The 14,420-nt window shown below is 41.7% G+C and overlaps 1 protein-coding gene across 5 annotated transcripts in view; it reads right to left on the bottom strand.

Annotated features, from left to right (window-relative positions):
• rbbp5 (retinoblastoma binding protein 5) overlaps positions 1 to 14,420 on the bottom strand; it is a 36,995-nt gene that overhangs the window by 8,299 nt on the left and 14,276 nt on the right. For all 5 annotated transcript variants that reach the window (XR_013577252.1, XR_013577251.1, XM_078546407.1 and 2 more), the window contains exons 6-13: positions 13,302 to 13,411; positions 11,755 to 11,874; positions 11,065 to 11,218; positions 9,854 to 9,925; positions 8,620 to 8,737; positions 6,123 to 6,192; positions 4,974 to 5,079; positions 919 to 1,042 (exon numbers count right to left, since the gene is read on the bottom strand). Coding sequence is in view for 3 of the 5 variants with exons in the window: in XM_078546407.1 (XP_078402533.1) it covers positions 919 to 1,042; positions 4,974 to 5,079; positions 6,123 to 6,192; positions 8,620 to 8,737; positions 9,854 to 9,925; positions 11,065 to 11,218; positions 11,755 to 11,874; positions 13,302 to 13,411 (874 nt within the window). In the remaining 2 variants the exon portion in view is untranslated. The remainder of the gene's footprint in view (positions 1 to 918; positions 1,043 to 4,973; positions 5,080 to 6,122; positions 6,193 to 8,619; positions 8,738 to 9,853; positions 9,926 to 11,064; positions 11,219 to 11,754; positions 11,875 to 13,301; positions 13,412 to 14,420) is intronic.

Raw genomic sequence — 14,420 nt, forward strand, 5'->3', positions numbered from 1 at the left:
AACTAAAAAAAAACGCTCACCTTGCTAAGGTAGTCAATCAACAGTATATATACATTTATGCAGTTTGAAAACCACTACGCACATGGCAACTGAAGGCATGGCCACAAATGGAGGAGCGATTAAAATTGGGCAGGCTGAAGAGGCTGGAGTTAGAGAAGTACAGATAGCTCAGAGGGTTGTGGGGCTGGAGGAAATGACAGAGATTGAGGGAGAGGCGAGGCCATGGACGGATTTGAAAACAAGGATAAGATTGTTAAAACTGAGTCACTGCTTAACCGGGAAACAATCTAGGTCAGTGAACAGAGGGGCGATGGGTGAACGGGACTTAGTGCGAGCTAGAACATGAGTAGTAGAGTTTGGATGTGCTCAAGTTTGCGGAGGGTAGATTGTGAGAGGCCAGCCAGCAGTGCATTGGAACAGTCAAGTCTAGAGGTAATGAACAATTAGCATCAAAACCTCAGAACCCATGGGTGAGAGGGAATCTGAGAAACTTAGTCAGCTTTCTACTAGTGGTCGCTAGCCAGCAACTCCTACAGGAATTGTGCTATACTGAGAATGAGAGGCCAGGGGAGTATCAGCTTCAGTTGTGATGCCCTCCACTTTTGAACAAGCTGCTGTCACACGCCCATTAAGAATAGCTGCTTGGATGAGGTGTCTCCTGGAATCACTCCAGCAAGGGTCAGTGCCTTCAGAAAAGGAAACAAAATAAAACAAACTTGCATTTCCATAGCATCTTTTAACATCCTAAAGACAGGCTAATGAGACTCTCAGCCAATGAATTACTTTTGAAGTGTTGTTACCGATGAGGAGGTTGATAAAAATAGAAATTTGGTGCAGTTTGGAAAGCAAAGAGTTATCAATATAAAGAACAAAATGCTCGAGATAACTGGTCTAATGAGTAGCAGATAACCCAGTTACCATCACACGGTACTCCTTGTAGCTCAATATTGGTCATCTTGGGTTTCTTCTTTGGGGGCTGCGATCCATCAGTGGATGCCTGCCGCTTCTTCTCTGGGTTGCTCAAGTCGTCAGTTCCGGAATTCTGCCAAGACACAGATGTCAGACAAAGCCTTAAAATATGGAGTACAATTTTACTCGCTCTCTGTAAGAACCATCCTGCGTACATTGGGTTGACCAGTCTCGATCATAAAATTAGTGTAGTACAGAAGCCCCATCAGGGTGAGTGATTACTTTGTTGTAGAACTCGAAACCAGAACGAACATCCACCACTATCCTGCTCCCTGCTACCCAATCAGTCAGAGATCAAGTATTCCTTTGCTCCATTTACTATTGATAACATTTATGGGTTTTTTTTCCTAATTATGCCACTGTGAGCTGTTACAAGATATTCCACTACATTAAGGGCACTGCATATATCTAAGATTTTAAAGACTAGCATTTGTATAGCGCCTTTCAGAACCTCAAGATGTCCCTAATGGAATGAAGTACATTTTTGAAGTCCAGTCACTGCTGTAATGTAGGAAATATGGCAGTCAATATGCACACATCAAGGTCTTATAAACAGCAATGTGATAATGACCAGATCATCTATTTTAGGTGTTGGTTGAGAGATAAATGTTGACCAGAGCTCCAGGGAGAAACGCCTCTGCTCCTCTTCACCTAGTGATGTGGATTCTTTTACATCAAGCAGAGATTGTGGTGCCGGGTGCGATGGGATGGGGAGGGAGTGGTGAGTGCAGAGGACAGAAAGATTAAGTAGCATTAATCTAAGACATTCGAACATACTAATTAGGAGCAGGAGTAGGTCACTCGACCCCTCAACCTGCTCCAGCATTCAATAAGATCATGGCTGATCTGACTGTAACCTCAACTCCACATCCCCGCCAACCCCAGAAAACCTTTCACCCTGTTGCTTATCAAGAATTTATCTAGCTCTGTCTTAAAGCTATTCAAAGGCTCTGCTTCCACTGCCTTTTGAGGATGAGAATTCCAAAGAATCACAACCCTCGGAGAAATAATTTCTCCTCATCTCTGTCTTAGATGGGTGGCCCCTTATTTTTTAAACAATGGCCGCTAGTTCTAGACATGGGGCAGAAATTAAAGCAAGAAATAAAAGCATAAGAACATAAGAAATAGGAACAGGAGTAGACCATTCGGCCTCTCGAGCCTGCTCCAACATTCAATAAGATCATGGCCTGATCTTCTTGTGTTTCAATTTCCACATTCCCATCTAACCCCGATAACTTTTGATTCCCTTGCCTAACAAGAATCTATCTACCTCTGCCTTAAAAATATTCAATGACCCCGCCTCCACCACCTTCTGAAGCAGAGAATTCTAAAGTTGCACAACCCTCAGAAAAAAATTCTCCCCACCTCTGTCCTAAAAGGGCAACCCCTAATTTTTAAAACAGTGTCCCCGGTTCCAGACTCACCTACAAGAGGAAACATCCTTTCGACATCCACCTAGTCAAGACCGTTCAGGGTCTTGTATACGTCAATCAAATCACCCCTCACTCTTCTAAACTCCAGTGGAAACAGAAATAAAAAATGCTGGAAAAACTCAGCAGGACTGACAGCACCTGTGGAGAGAAAGACAGAGTTAACGTTTCAAGTCCATATGATTCTTCTTCAAAGCTCTGAAGAAGGGTCATACAGGCTCAAAATGTTAACTCTGTCTTTCTCTCCACAGATGCTGTCAGTCCTGCTGAGTTTTTCCAGCATTTTTTGTTTTTGTTTCAGATTTCCAGCATCCACAGTATTTTACCTTTATCCAGTGGAAACAAGCCCAGTCTGTCCAACCTTTCCTCATAAGTCCACCCACTCATTCCAGGTATCAATCTAGTAAACCTCCTTTGAACCGCCTCCAATGCATTTACATCCTTCCTTAAATGAGACCAAAACTGCACACAGTATTCGAGGTGCAGTCTCACCAATACCCTGTATAACTGAAGCATAACATCCTTACTTTTATGTTCAATCCCTCTCGTAATAAAATATAGCATCCATTAGCCTTCTTAATTACTTGCTGTACCTGCATACTAACTTTTTGTGACCCGTGTACTAGAACAACTGGATCCCTCTGCACCTCGGAATTATGCAGCCGTTCTCCATTTAGATAATACTCTGCTTTTTTTGTTCTTCCATTCCACTTTTGCCAAGTGAACAACTTCACATTTTCCCACATTAAATTCCATTTGCCAGGTCTTTGCTCACTCACTCAACCTATCTTTATCCATCTGCAACCTCCTCATGTCCTCTTCACAACATACTTTCCTACCTATCTTTGTGTCATCTGCTCATCATTGTGTCTATAGCTACCAGGTTTTCACTTCCCTCATCTAAGTCATTGATGTAAATTATAAAAAGTTGGGGCCCCAGCACAGATCCCTGTGGGACTCCACTCGTCACATCCTGCCAATCAGAAAAAGACCCATTTATGCATACTCTGTTTTCTGCCAGCCAGCCAATCTTCTATCCAATGTGTTACCCCCTACACCATGCGCTTTTATTTTCCGTAATAATCTTTGATGTGACATCTTATCAAATGACTTCTGGGAATCCAAGTACAGTACGTCTACAGGCTCCCCTTTATCCACTATGCATGTTACTCCTTCAAAAAACTCCAATTGGTTAAACATGATTATCCTTTCACAAAACCATGCTGACTTTTCTCGATTGCTCTGAGCTCTTCTAAGTGTCCAGCTATAACCTCCTTAATGATCGATTCTAATAACTTCCCCATGACAGATGTCAAGCTAACTGGCCTATAGTTTCCTTTTTTCTGCCTCCCTCCCTTCTTGAATAGAGAGGTTATATTTGCTACTTTCCAATCTGATGGAACCTTTCCAAAATCTAGCTAATTTTGGAAAATTAACATCAGCACATCAACTAACTCATTAGCCACCTCTTTTAAGACCCTAGGATGTGGTCCATCAGGACCTGGAGACTTGTCAGCCCACAGCTCCATCAGTTTGCTCAGAACCATTTCGTTGGTGATTTCAATTTCACCAAGTTCCTTTCTCCCGTTCACCTCCTGATTTGCAGCTATTACTGGAATATTTCTTGTGTCCTCTATAGTGAACACAGAAGCAACATATTTGTTCATTTCTTCTGCCATTTCCTTATTATCTACTATTAACTCCCCACTCTCACTCTCTAGAAGACCAACACTCACTTTACTTCCTCTTTTCCTTTTTAAGAAATAAAACAGAACATGAATTCACACTAAAAAACTTTATATTAATCGTACCTTCAGCAGCAACCTGATGCACAAGCAGCAGTTTTCATTTTTGAATGTTCAATATTGGAATTGTTAGACAAAAAAATCCATCGAGTTCACCTTCAACCATGCTTGGTAGTCACATGCTACGATCATGAAATTGTTGCCAAATGATAGCAATCAACCTCTTTGAATGAGTCTACAACAGACTCCCAACACGAGGAAAAAAAATTCCAGTGAAGAGCTTTGGGATTTACAGATCAAAACTCACTCATTCCTCCCAAGTTTCCTACACTTGCATGTCTGAAATTACTTAGAGAGAGTCCCAAAATATTAACCCAAAACATTGTTAAGAATGTTTAACACTGTGTAAATGTTGGATGCCTATTTACATGGTACCCCCTCAAATGGAATGCTACATCTCACATTAGTAAACCTTTTCCCTACCATAAACATAGGTATATCATGACAGAAAATTGAAATATTAAATAAGCTGAGTATTTCTGGGGAAACGAAAAGAGACATGCTGTCAAAGCTTTTTGTCTTGCACTCATCCGGACAGATAGAAGAGTGCCAAATTTCAAAGGGAGCAACAATTTATACTGCATGAGAAAAAGGTGGTGAGTATAAATTGTTGCTCCCTTTGAAATTTGGTTTTCTTTCATCTGAGCTGATGAGTGAAAGATGGAAAGCTTTGACAGCATGTCTCTATTTTCAGCAATATTAAATAACTATTCATGCAATCACTCCCCACCACCACTGCTGAGTTATGGTGTTAATTCTCAAATCGCACCTGTACTGCTTCAGGGGGAGGTCCATAAGGATTCTCTTCAGGATCCTCCACTTCTGGAGATATTGGGAGGTAGAGCAGGGCTTTGCAGTCTTCAAACTCTTCATCACTAAGGCAAAACAAAGAATGCAGCACATGAAACCACAGACATTTCCCCAAGTTATTAGCTGCTCTATTAACAAGTAGAGAAAGCAGCTCTCTCCAGCTGTGCTTCCATAAGAAGTGTTACAGCAACAATCATCGAAAGAGAATCTGCCTCACTTAAGACAAAAGGAAAGTGACCGAGGCGGTGCAGCTAATCAATGAACCAGCGCATTCCAGTCTGAATTCATGAGTGCCCAACTGGAGATTCTTTCTCCCTGGAAGGCATATAGATTTTTTTTTAAAAAACCTTAAGGCTACAATTCTTGCTAAGGAAACATTCACCGAGCAACAGAAACCATCAAGCTCCTCACCCAAGTGAGGGTAGATTATTAGAAGGCATGACACCAATCCAGTACTCAAACTCTCTCCACTTCTGAACCTCAAACTTCCCAGAAGTTGCTGGATAACAATCAGGAGGGAGAACCCTTCTTCGCTCCCCCATTCTAGCACAAGGCAATTAGGCCAATTCCAGTTCCCCTATTGACACCCTATGATGATCTAATCTGAATTCAGGACTTTCTGATCTTACTATCTATTTTACAAATTGGTGCATTCACATTTGCTAGCACGGTGCATAATCACAAGGTGTATCCAAGAATGCAGTAGTGCATTAATGATAGAGCAGTATTTCTACATTGGAGAAGCATTCACTTTCTTTGCATGATAAAGATTACTGCCCATTGTAAACAGCCTGGAACTCCCAGACACATAAGGAAGCACCTTCACCACGCAGATTGCAACGGTTTAAAGCAGAAGCTCACCACAACCCTTTCAAGACAACAAGGGATCAGCAATAAAAGCCAGCCTTGCTAGCATCGTTATGTCCCAAGAATGAACTGAAAATAAAATTCTATTAGAAGGTCAGGAGGAGGAAGAGGACAATTCGAAGTTGAAACAAGGTTTCTCAAACACTTCTGACAATGTTATGTAACAGCTCAGAGGAATTCCCCAGCTTCGAATCTAAGTTGATCCATTTCCCCATTAAAGAGCTTATATTCAGTTATCTACCTGCTACAGAAAGCAGCAATAGGGTCTACGGACGTGACATCAACCTCTTCATCCTCTGCCGCATCGCCACCTGGAAGTGTTTCATACAGAAATAGGTCAAAGTTTAATAACAAAGCAGAGATGCGCAGTTTAGTAACTAAGTATACAGGGGATGAGGTAGTGCAGGGTAGCACTTATTGGTTCGGTAGCACAATCTACCCATGAAAGAAGCAGAGTCCTTCATGGCCCAAAGCAGTATTATCCATATATCTTCTATGGTCTGGCAACACAGTAAGAACTTAAAATGGTCTTCAGTGAAATTTATTAAGATCATTGCTTTGTCTTTGAAGAAAGAAAATAGATATTTCCCAGAGGAATCGATATTCCTATGGAGATTATCTAGTCTACATTGTTCTCCTGGATGCTTGATGTATTGATAATGGCATCAGCAATCCCCTCATGTTCTTGAGAGGTTAATGCATGCAAGCCTGAAGACTCACGTCAGACCCTCAGACTCTTCTTAAAACCAAGATGACAAGAGCTAAGCTACTTGAAAGGGAATTGAGTCAACAAGATCACTAGAAAGACGGGACCTGGACAGTGTCCAACTGAACTGCAGAACTGCTAACTAACAAATGCCTGAATAGTGAGAAAACAAATTTATTTGATTCATACATGTGAAACAACCTTGGAGTCACAGGAAAACCAATGAAGGTTTCCCAGTCTGGACTAGCAGGGAGGCTCATGGAAAAGCTCTGCCAGGCAGCATATCAAAGACTCTGTGTTTTCCAGAGTCTTTTAAATAAAATTTTGGACAATTTAAGTATGGTATTGTCAAGTGCTGTACTACTAGTTTCTTGCTGCATCCTTTTACTTAAGAATTAATTAAATTCTTTTTAAAAACGTGATTATTAACTTCACTCTGAAAAATATATCTGACTATGTAGTGTTTCCAGAGCTTTTTAATGTTAGCAGGTGCTCTTATGGTGGGCAACTCATGCACATCTTTAGTGCCCAATGTGCTGCCCCATTCGGAGCATGTGTAAAATTGTGTGTTTCAGATCTTGAGTCAAGCAGCTCTGCTTGTGTAAGGTGCCTTGTACTGTCAACAGGATGTATAGCTTGAATTGTAACTGTACCAGGTGGCAAGAGATTGATGGGGGGGTGGTGGGTGGTCACATGGACAACTCCAAGCAACGTATCACATTGTCTGAGCTGTGTGATCATTCAGATGTGCTTGCAGGATTGCATGTGCCTGGGACTTTTACAAACAGCCAAAAATATGGAATGAGAAAAAACAATTTCAGCTCATCTAGTCTATTCTTCCCACACATCACATACCCCAAAGTATCAACCCCAACTACTTCCGATTTGAGGAAAAGAATAAAGGACTTGGATTTATATTGTGTCTTCAAGATGTCGCAAAGCATTTCACGGTCAATTGATTACTTCTGAGTGGAGTTATTGTTACGTGGGTAAACAGAAACCAATTTATGCACAGCAACTGCTCAAAAATAGCAAATGAGATGGATGACTGATTCATTCATTCATTAGTGACTTTGGATTAAAGGGTTAGTGTTGACCAAGACACCAGCAGAGCTCTTTGCTTCTCTGCAAATTGTGCCAACAGAACCGACAGGGCCTCAAGTTTAACATCTCAACTAAAAGTCAAGCACTCCCCTCAGTACTATAATGAGGTGTTAACATGGATTACACACACAAGTTGTGGTGTGCAGCTTAAAGCCAAAACTTCGTCTCTCAGGCTGTGAGAGATTTAACAAGTGAGCCAAACTCTCCAAAATTCCAAAATCAACAAAAATGGCAGGGCAATCAAATCTTCTAATTCTACATTAGATTTCTCTTACCCACTCAATGCGTCAATACGTTGGCTTGGTGGTAGCTCTCTAACCTCGGAGTCGGAAAGCTGCGAGTTCAAGTCCTACTCCAGAGGCTTGAGCACATAATCTAGGCTGACAGTTTAGCACAGTACTGAAGGAGTGCTGAGCTATCCAAGGTACAGTCTTTTGGAATAGACATTAAACTGAGGCCCTGTCTCCTCTCTCAGGTCGGGGTAAAAGAATCCAATACCACCTGATGAACAGGAGAGATGGACTAAGATTCATCCCTCTACAACATCACTGAAACACACGGCCTGCTTATTACCTGACTGCAGTTTCTGGGACCTTGCTGTGCGTAAATTAGGTGGCAAATTTCCTACAATACAACACAGTGACTACACTTCAAAAGTATTCTGTTTGTTATAAAGAGCTTCGAGGTATCCTGGCACTATATAATTGAAAGTCCTTCTTTTAGTGCCTCTAGATTATCTCATCACACTTCATGTTACCTTACTAGCAACTTCTTCAAGAACAGCATTAGCAGTGATTTGAAAGCAGATACTCTAGGATATAATGGTAAAACAGACAAACAGCATTAACACCACAATCTTCCAGTTGGACCTGCAGTGCGGTCAGTAATACTTGCCTGCCAAAACTAAAGCAGGGCCAATATTGCTTACCGGTCTGTTCTGGCTCGCTCTTATCTTCATCTTCAATGTCAAACTCAGATTCTCTCTCTTCATATTCAACATTCTCGTCTAACTCTTTGAAGTCTGGAGCAAATGCACTCCAGTTTTCCTAAGAGAGAAGCAACCATCTTAGTCAAACAGGCTCCACCTGGAATACCAAGCTCCAAATATCCAAAACTGAAATAAAGGCTCACCTTCTTAGGAGCGAAAAGGAAGACTGGCAGGTCTATTTGGAAAAAATAGGTGAGTGATGGGAGGGAACAAGGGAAAGGAGGGGGAGAGAAGGAAACATCTGCTCCAGAGCTGGCCATTGCAGTCTTTTAATTGTGGGATAGACTCATCCCATTTTCTAGTCAGTCACTTCCAAAAAAGTTTACCCTTATTCCCACTCAAACCATTTTCACTGGTCACATTGCAAAGCAGAGATTAGTCTTACAGAAAGCTCCCAAACACCTTAATCATTCCAGAATTAGTCTGCCAGCAAAAACGTACTTCAGCTAGAAGGAAAGAATCTCTCTCCTCCTCACCACTCATTCTCCCCATCGCCCACCTACCATCCCATCTCTTTCAACTTCAACTGGGACTACGAATACAGGGATTGCCTACAAGGGGAGCCTGCCTTCAGTTTATTGCGTCACCCATTTCCTCTCTTCAGCCCCCAATCTCAGCCAGGACTGTCTAGGGAGACAGTGAACTGATAAGAAGGCCACTGAGTTATAAGTTAACTCAACTGTAAAATTGATCTTTGATGTTCCTCACTGGAAAAGAATAAAACAAGAATCAGAGGCCATATCAGACCCAGCAAATCCCACCTTCAGCTTTCAGACACTCCACACTGATTAGGTTTGGCTGTCGGCTGGTATTTGATTTTTCCCAAGCCATTCAGTCAAAGAATGAAAGTTGCCACAGAGTGAGCCAACAAGATATCTGGTAGAACAACACGTACATTAAATATGTATTTTTGTGTATTAACATGCATACACACAAATAATTTGCACAGCTGCTTTTTTCACTGCCCGTCTTATTGAAAACCCTGGTTCAGGCTGGGGTTCTGGAGCCGTGAGACATCCTCTCCGCAATGACCATACCTCACATGGGAGTCGAGACACCAAGTGTGGCCCACACAGTTGGATACAATTCACCCTTATCATCTGGCAATAGTTATTCAGATTGGTCACCCTACAGATCCTGGCTCCAAGAAGCTAAAATCAACCCTGGCACTTACCACTTGATTCTGAGCCCAAATGGACACGACTCCACTGGATATTGAGGCTATGATCGGTCGGACTGGGTGCCACTAAGAGGAAATTTTAAAGGGAAGAGAAAAGAAGTTAACCTTCATCTCAATTGCAACCATGTCTGAGTTTGAGTGGAATAAGATCTATTCCAAAAATGAATTAAAGAGTCAAATATTCAATGGGAAGCTATAATTTTAAACATGTTTACAGTACACACTGCCTAGCACTGTTGAAACACATATTGGGAATCTGACTGGAGTTGTCACTGGCCAAAGCATAGAGGGCTTGAAGTTATTCGAAGTTCCCTCAGCTCAGAAGCAACAGATCTCTTAATCTACTTTCCACAACCAAAGTTAGCTCCTCGAAAAGGTCACATGCAGTTAACCAATATTGAAACGTTTAGCTTTATTCCCACTGAGCCAATAGGGTTAGAGGAAGTTGGGTGGGAGGAAACCTGTCAGGATCATAAACCTTAGTCTGAGGTAAAGCAGGGAATGAGAGACTGACAAGGGTCGAGGTTCAGCGAGGTGCAGAAGTTTGGGAATGAGAGAGAACTTTTAAGTGCTAGGAGGATCAAGGAACAGGTTAAGGCTGAAGTGCTGCTGTGTCAGGAACTTGCTGACAATTGTTAGCTGAGTTACAATTTACCTCTTTTTAGATACACTGGTATGTGAATGTGGGGAACAAAAAGCCAAAATTCCCCATTCCCCATAATCTGAATGTTTCCCAATTTTCTGCAAGAGAAACAACCAGGAAGCTTGTGCACGGGGTTTCAGAAGCACGTGACAAAAGGATCAAGGATGGCACAAGCGTTCTGGGTTTGAGTGCAGGCATTACAAGGGCTGACGATTAACCAAATAATCTCACAGGAAATGGCCAGAATCCCCAGCCAAAATGTGGAGTATATAAATAAAGTCAAGTTAGAAAAAGATTTGAGGGACAATTTCAGGACACTACACGAATTAAGGGATTTGGCAGGACAGTGGAGTTGAGATAGATGATCAGAAATGATCTGTTGAATAGTAGAGCAGACTACTGCTGATGGGTCATATGGCTTAATCCTGCTCCTATTTCATTTGATCTTAAACATGGGAGCATCCTTACGGTCACTCAACTCGAATCAGGAGACCTCAGTAAGTTGGAGTCTGCCAGCGATTAAGAATGCAACAAAACCAATTAGTCACAAATAGTCACTTACCGCTACATCCAACAACAGCTCTCCTCGGGTGCCATGTAGAATCTTCACCAGGTTTCCAATGCTCTTCTCCCAGATGTAAAGTGCATGCTGCCGTGCCGAACCAGCGCAAATGTACTCCCCATCACCAGAAAAACAACATTTCTTCCAGGGTGTCCTGAGATTAAAATAAACCACCAGGTCACATATTAAAAATAACCAACACAAAAATGGAAAGAATCTCTTTAACATGTATACCAGAATGAGATGTAAACATAAGTTATAGATTATACATCACGCTCACCGTACTAATGCCTTGTGATTTCTATAAACAAAAAGATTCAACTTATTGAATAAAAACAAGAGGTCTCTGCATTTTTCTATAATTAAACATAAGCAAAAGAAGCAATTTTGAAAGGTGCCATATCTGACGAGAATTCTTCGATGGAAAGCCATTAAAGAACAAGCATTCTTCCATTTTTCATTAATCTCATGCTCAAATGAATCAACCAAATTTAAAAAATGAAGATCTGACACCATCAGGAACTTCAAGTCAGTCTCCTCAACCCCAACAATTTTCAATATGAAAATGGTCAAGAACTATAGCAACACATCCTGTTAACTACACTGCTGTATCTATATTATACATACAGTTATGCTGCTGTTAACTAGTCGATTATGCATCTCCAGTAGGGAGTTTAGTTAAGTACCTACCTGTTCACCAAGTCCTGCAGCTTCTGCATTGGTTCAGGCTCCCCATCGCGCCCACATGTTAAAATCTCCCGGCCATCGTACACTCGAATTATTCTGTCTGCTGTGTTTATAAGGAAACAGCTACCGAGGTAAAGACAATAGTTTAGAGAAGGAGATTATGCCACAACATTGAGGCAGAAAGGAACTAATCAATGGCTCTCACTAGCATGGAAATAAAATGCAGTGAGATCTACTTAATGTTTGTTGGTTAGTGTTTAAAATCAAATTGAACCGTGCACAATAACATGCTTGTGGATGAAGTTTCTCAGTTGTTTCATGTGGCTTTAAGTCAGGAGAGAAAAGAGGAATCACTAAAGCAGCTAAATGAATATTTTGGGGGACAGGGTAGGGGTAAATGTTAGATCAATTTTACTGTATTCAATAGGGCAGACTGAAATACATTTTCCAAACTTCATTGCAAAATAAACAATCTTTATGTCTGCATTTTTTTTAAAACCTCAAAAATATATGGAAAGGAAAGGTAAGAACAATGCTTTTGGTGTTTTTGAAGTTGAAGAATACTGTATGGATGACTTACGAATTTTTTTTGCATTAAGAATGAGTATTAAAGGTGCATAACAAAGAGGGTATTTTACCCTCTGTCTCAGTGCATCTCCCACATCAGATACCCTGGTCACATTTTGGGGGAAACTTCTAATGTGTCACAAGCCACGAGCCATGTTCTGTTACTCTCTCATCCTCTTCTCGCCAAAGTCATTTAGCATTAAGACTCTTACAGCCAGCGTGGTTAGTCTGAGATGGCTAAAACCCAGGTTCCAGGGGACAGGGATGTGTGGTAACCTAAAACACCAACCAAATCCCCGGTACATTCAACATGTAATCTACTTCTCAAATGAAAAAGGACAGGTCCCTCTAAACATAAAAAAAGGGGTGGAACATTGTTCTACACTTAATTACATGAACTGATATAATAGCAGTGTAGCTCCCCCGGCAGTTAAGGTAGAGAGTAGCTGAGCTTAAATAAGAACAGAAAATTCTGGAAACACTCAGCAAGTCAGGCTGCATCAGGTGAAAGGTCATCAACCTGAAATGTTAACTCTGTTTCTGTCTCCACAGATGCCGCTAGACATGCTGACTATTTCCAGCATTTTCTGTTTTTATTTCATGTGAGAGCTTACCTGGGCTTGCTGAACCTCCCCCTGCCAGCCCACACAAATTCAACAGCCATCGGGAAAAGGTGCCAGGGAGTTCCCGACACCAACAAGCCTGCGCTCAAGCAAGGAATCAACTCATTTAGGGGGAATGAGGAAACAGAGCTGGCACGAGGAGGAAATAAAAGCACAAATGAGAGGATTCTGCAGGGCAATGTAAGTAAAGTTTATATGATGTGATATCTCTCCAGTGATCCCATTCTGATCATTGCCCAATCACTCAATACACTGAGGCGTATCAGAGGTGTATCAGATTCACACAGACATATGCCATTGATTGAAAATAAAGCCCATTCTAAACTTCCTGCGAAATCTAAGAAACAGTAAATGCCTCACCTCCCTTTCCTCGCAAATTCGATAGATTTAATAGCGGTGGTGTTACTGGTGCCGGTCGTGACTCGGAATGAAGCTACCAGCTCCTGTGTATCAGTCTTTAGAACCAAGATCTGAAAATACAAGGCACGTTTTAGCATTATCAACAGATGTATGAAAATTGAGTAACGATGCAGGAGTCAGCACGGTGACAAAGTGTCACGGCTCTCTCTGCTCATTGTACATGAATCACATAAATTTAGTAAGCAGGTACAGCAAGTGGCAAATGGAATGTTGGTGTTTATTGCAAGAGGAACTGAATATAAAAGTAGGGAAGTTTTACTACAGCTATACAGGGCCTCGGTGAGTATTGCGTGCAGATTTGGTCCCTTAATTTAAAAAAAAGACTTCCTTTAGAAGGAGTTCAGGGAAGGTTCACTGCACTCGTTCTGGGATGAAGGAATTACCTTATGAAGAAAGGTTGAACAGGTTAGGCCTATACCCATTGAAGTTTCGAAGAATGAGAGGTGAACTTATTGAAAGGGCCTGATAGGGTGGACACCCGGAGGGCGTTTCCTTGTGTGGGGGAGGCTAAAACTAGGGGACATAGTTTAAAAATAAGAGGTCTCCCTTTTAAGGCAGAGATGAGGAGAAACTTTTTCTCCTAAAGGGTTGCTTGTGTGTGGAATTCTCTTCCCCAGAAAGCAGTGGAGGCTGGGTCTTTGAATTTAGTCAAGGCAGAGTTAGACAGATTTTTGTGAGGCAAGGGAGTCAAGGATTATGGGAGGCAGATAGGAAAGTGGAGCTGAGACCACAACCAGGTCAGCCATGATCTTACTGTATGGTGGAGCTGACTCAAAGGGCAAATGGCCGACTCATGCTCCTATGTTCTCATGTTGTTGTGGTAGGCAATATCACCAGTGATAAATAGAAAAACTGCAAACACAAGGCATGTCAGCCAACTGTAAAAACAAAAGACGGGACCAACTCTGTTCTGACAAAAGGTCTAAACCCAAACGCCAAGAGCTTTTCACTTCAGGAGGAGGACATGCCCATTCTCAATAACAGCATCACAACTAGGCTCGGAGCCTATGGGGTAGGGAAATAAATTTGACAAAACTATCCGGGATTTCCAATCCTGAC

The sequence above is a fragment of the Cetorhinus maximus genome, chromosome 8 (genome assembly GCF_964194155.1).
Source record: "Cetorhinus maximus chromosome 8, sCetMax3.hap1.1, whole genome shotgun sequence".
Lineage (NCBI taxonomy): Eukaryota > Metazoa > Chordata > Chondrichthyes > Lamniformes > Cetorhinidae > Cetorhinus > Cetorhinus maximus.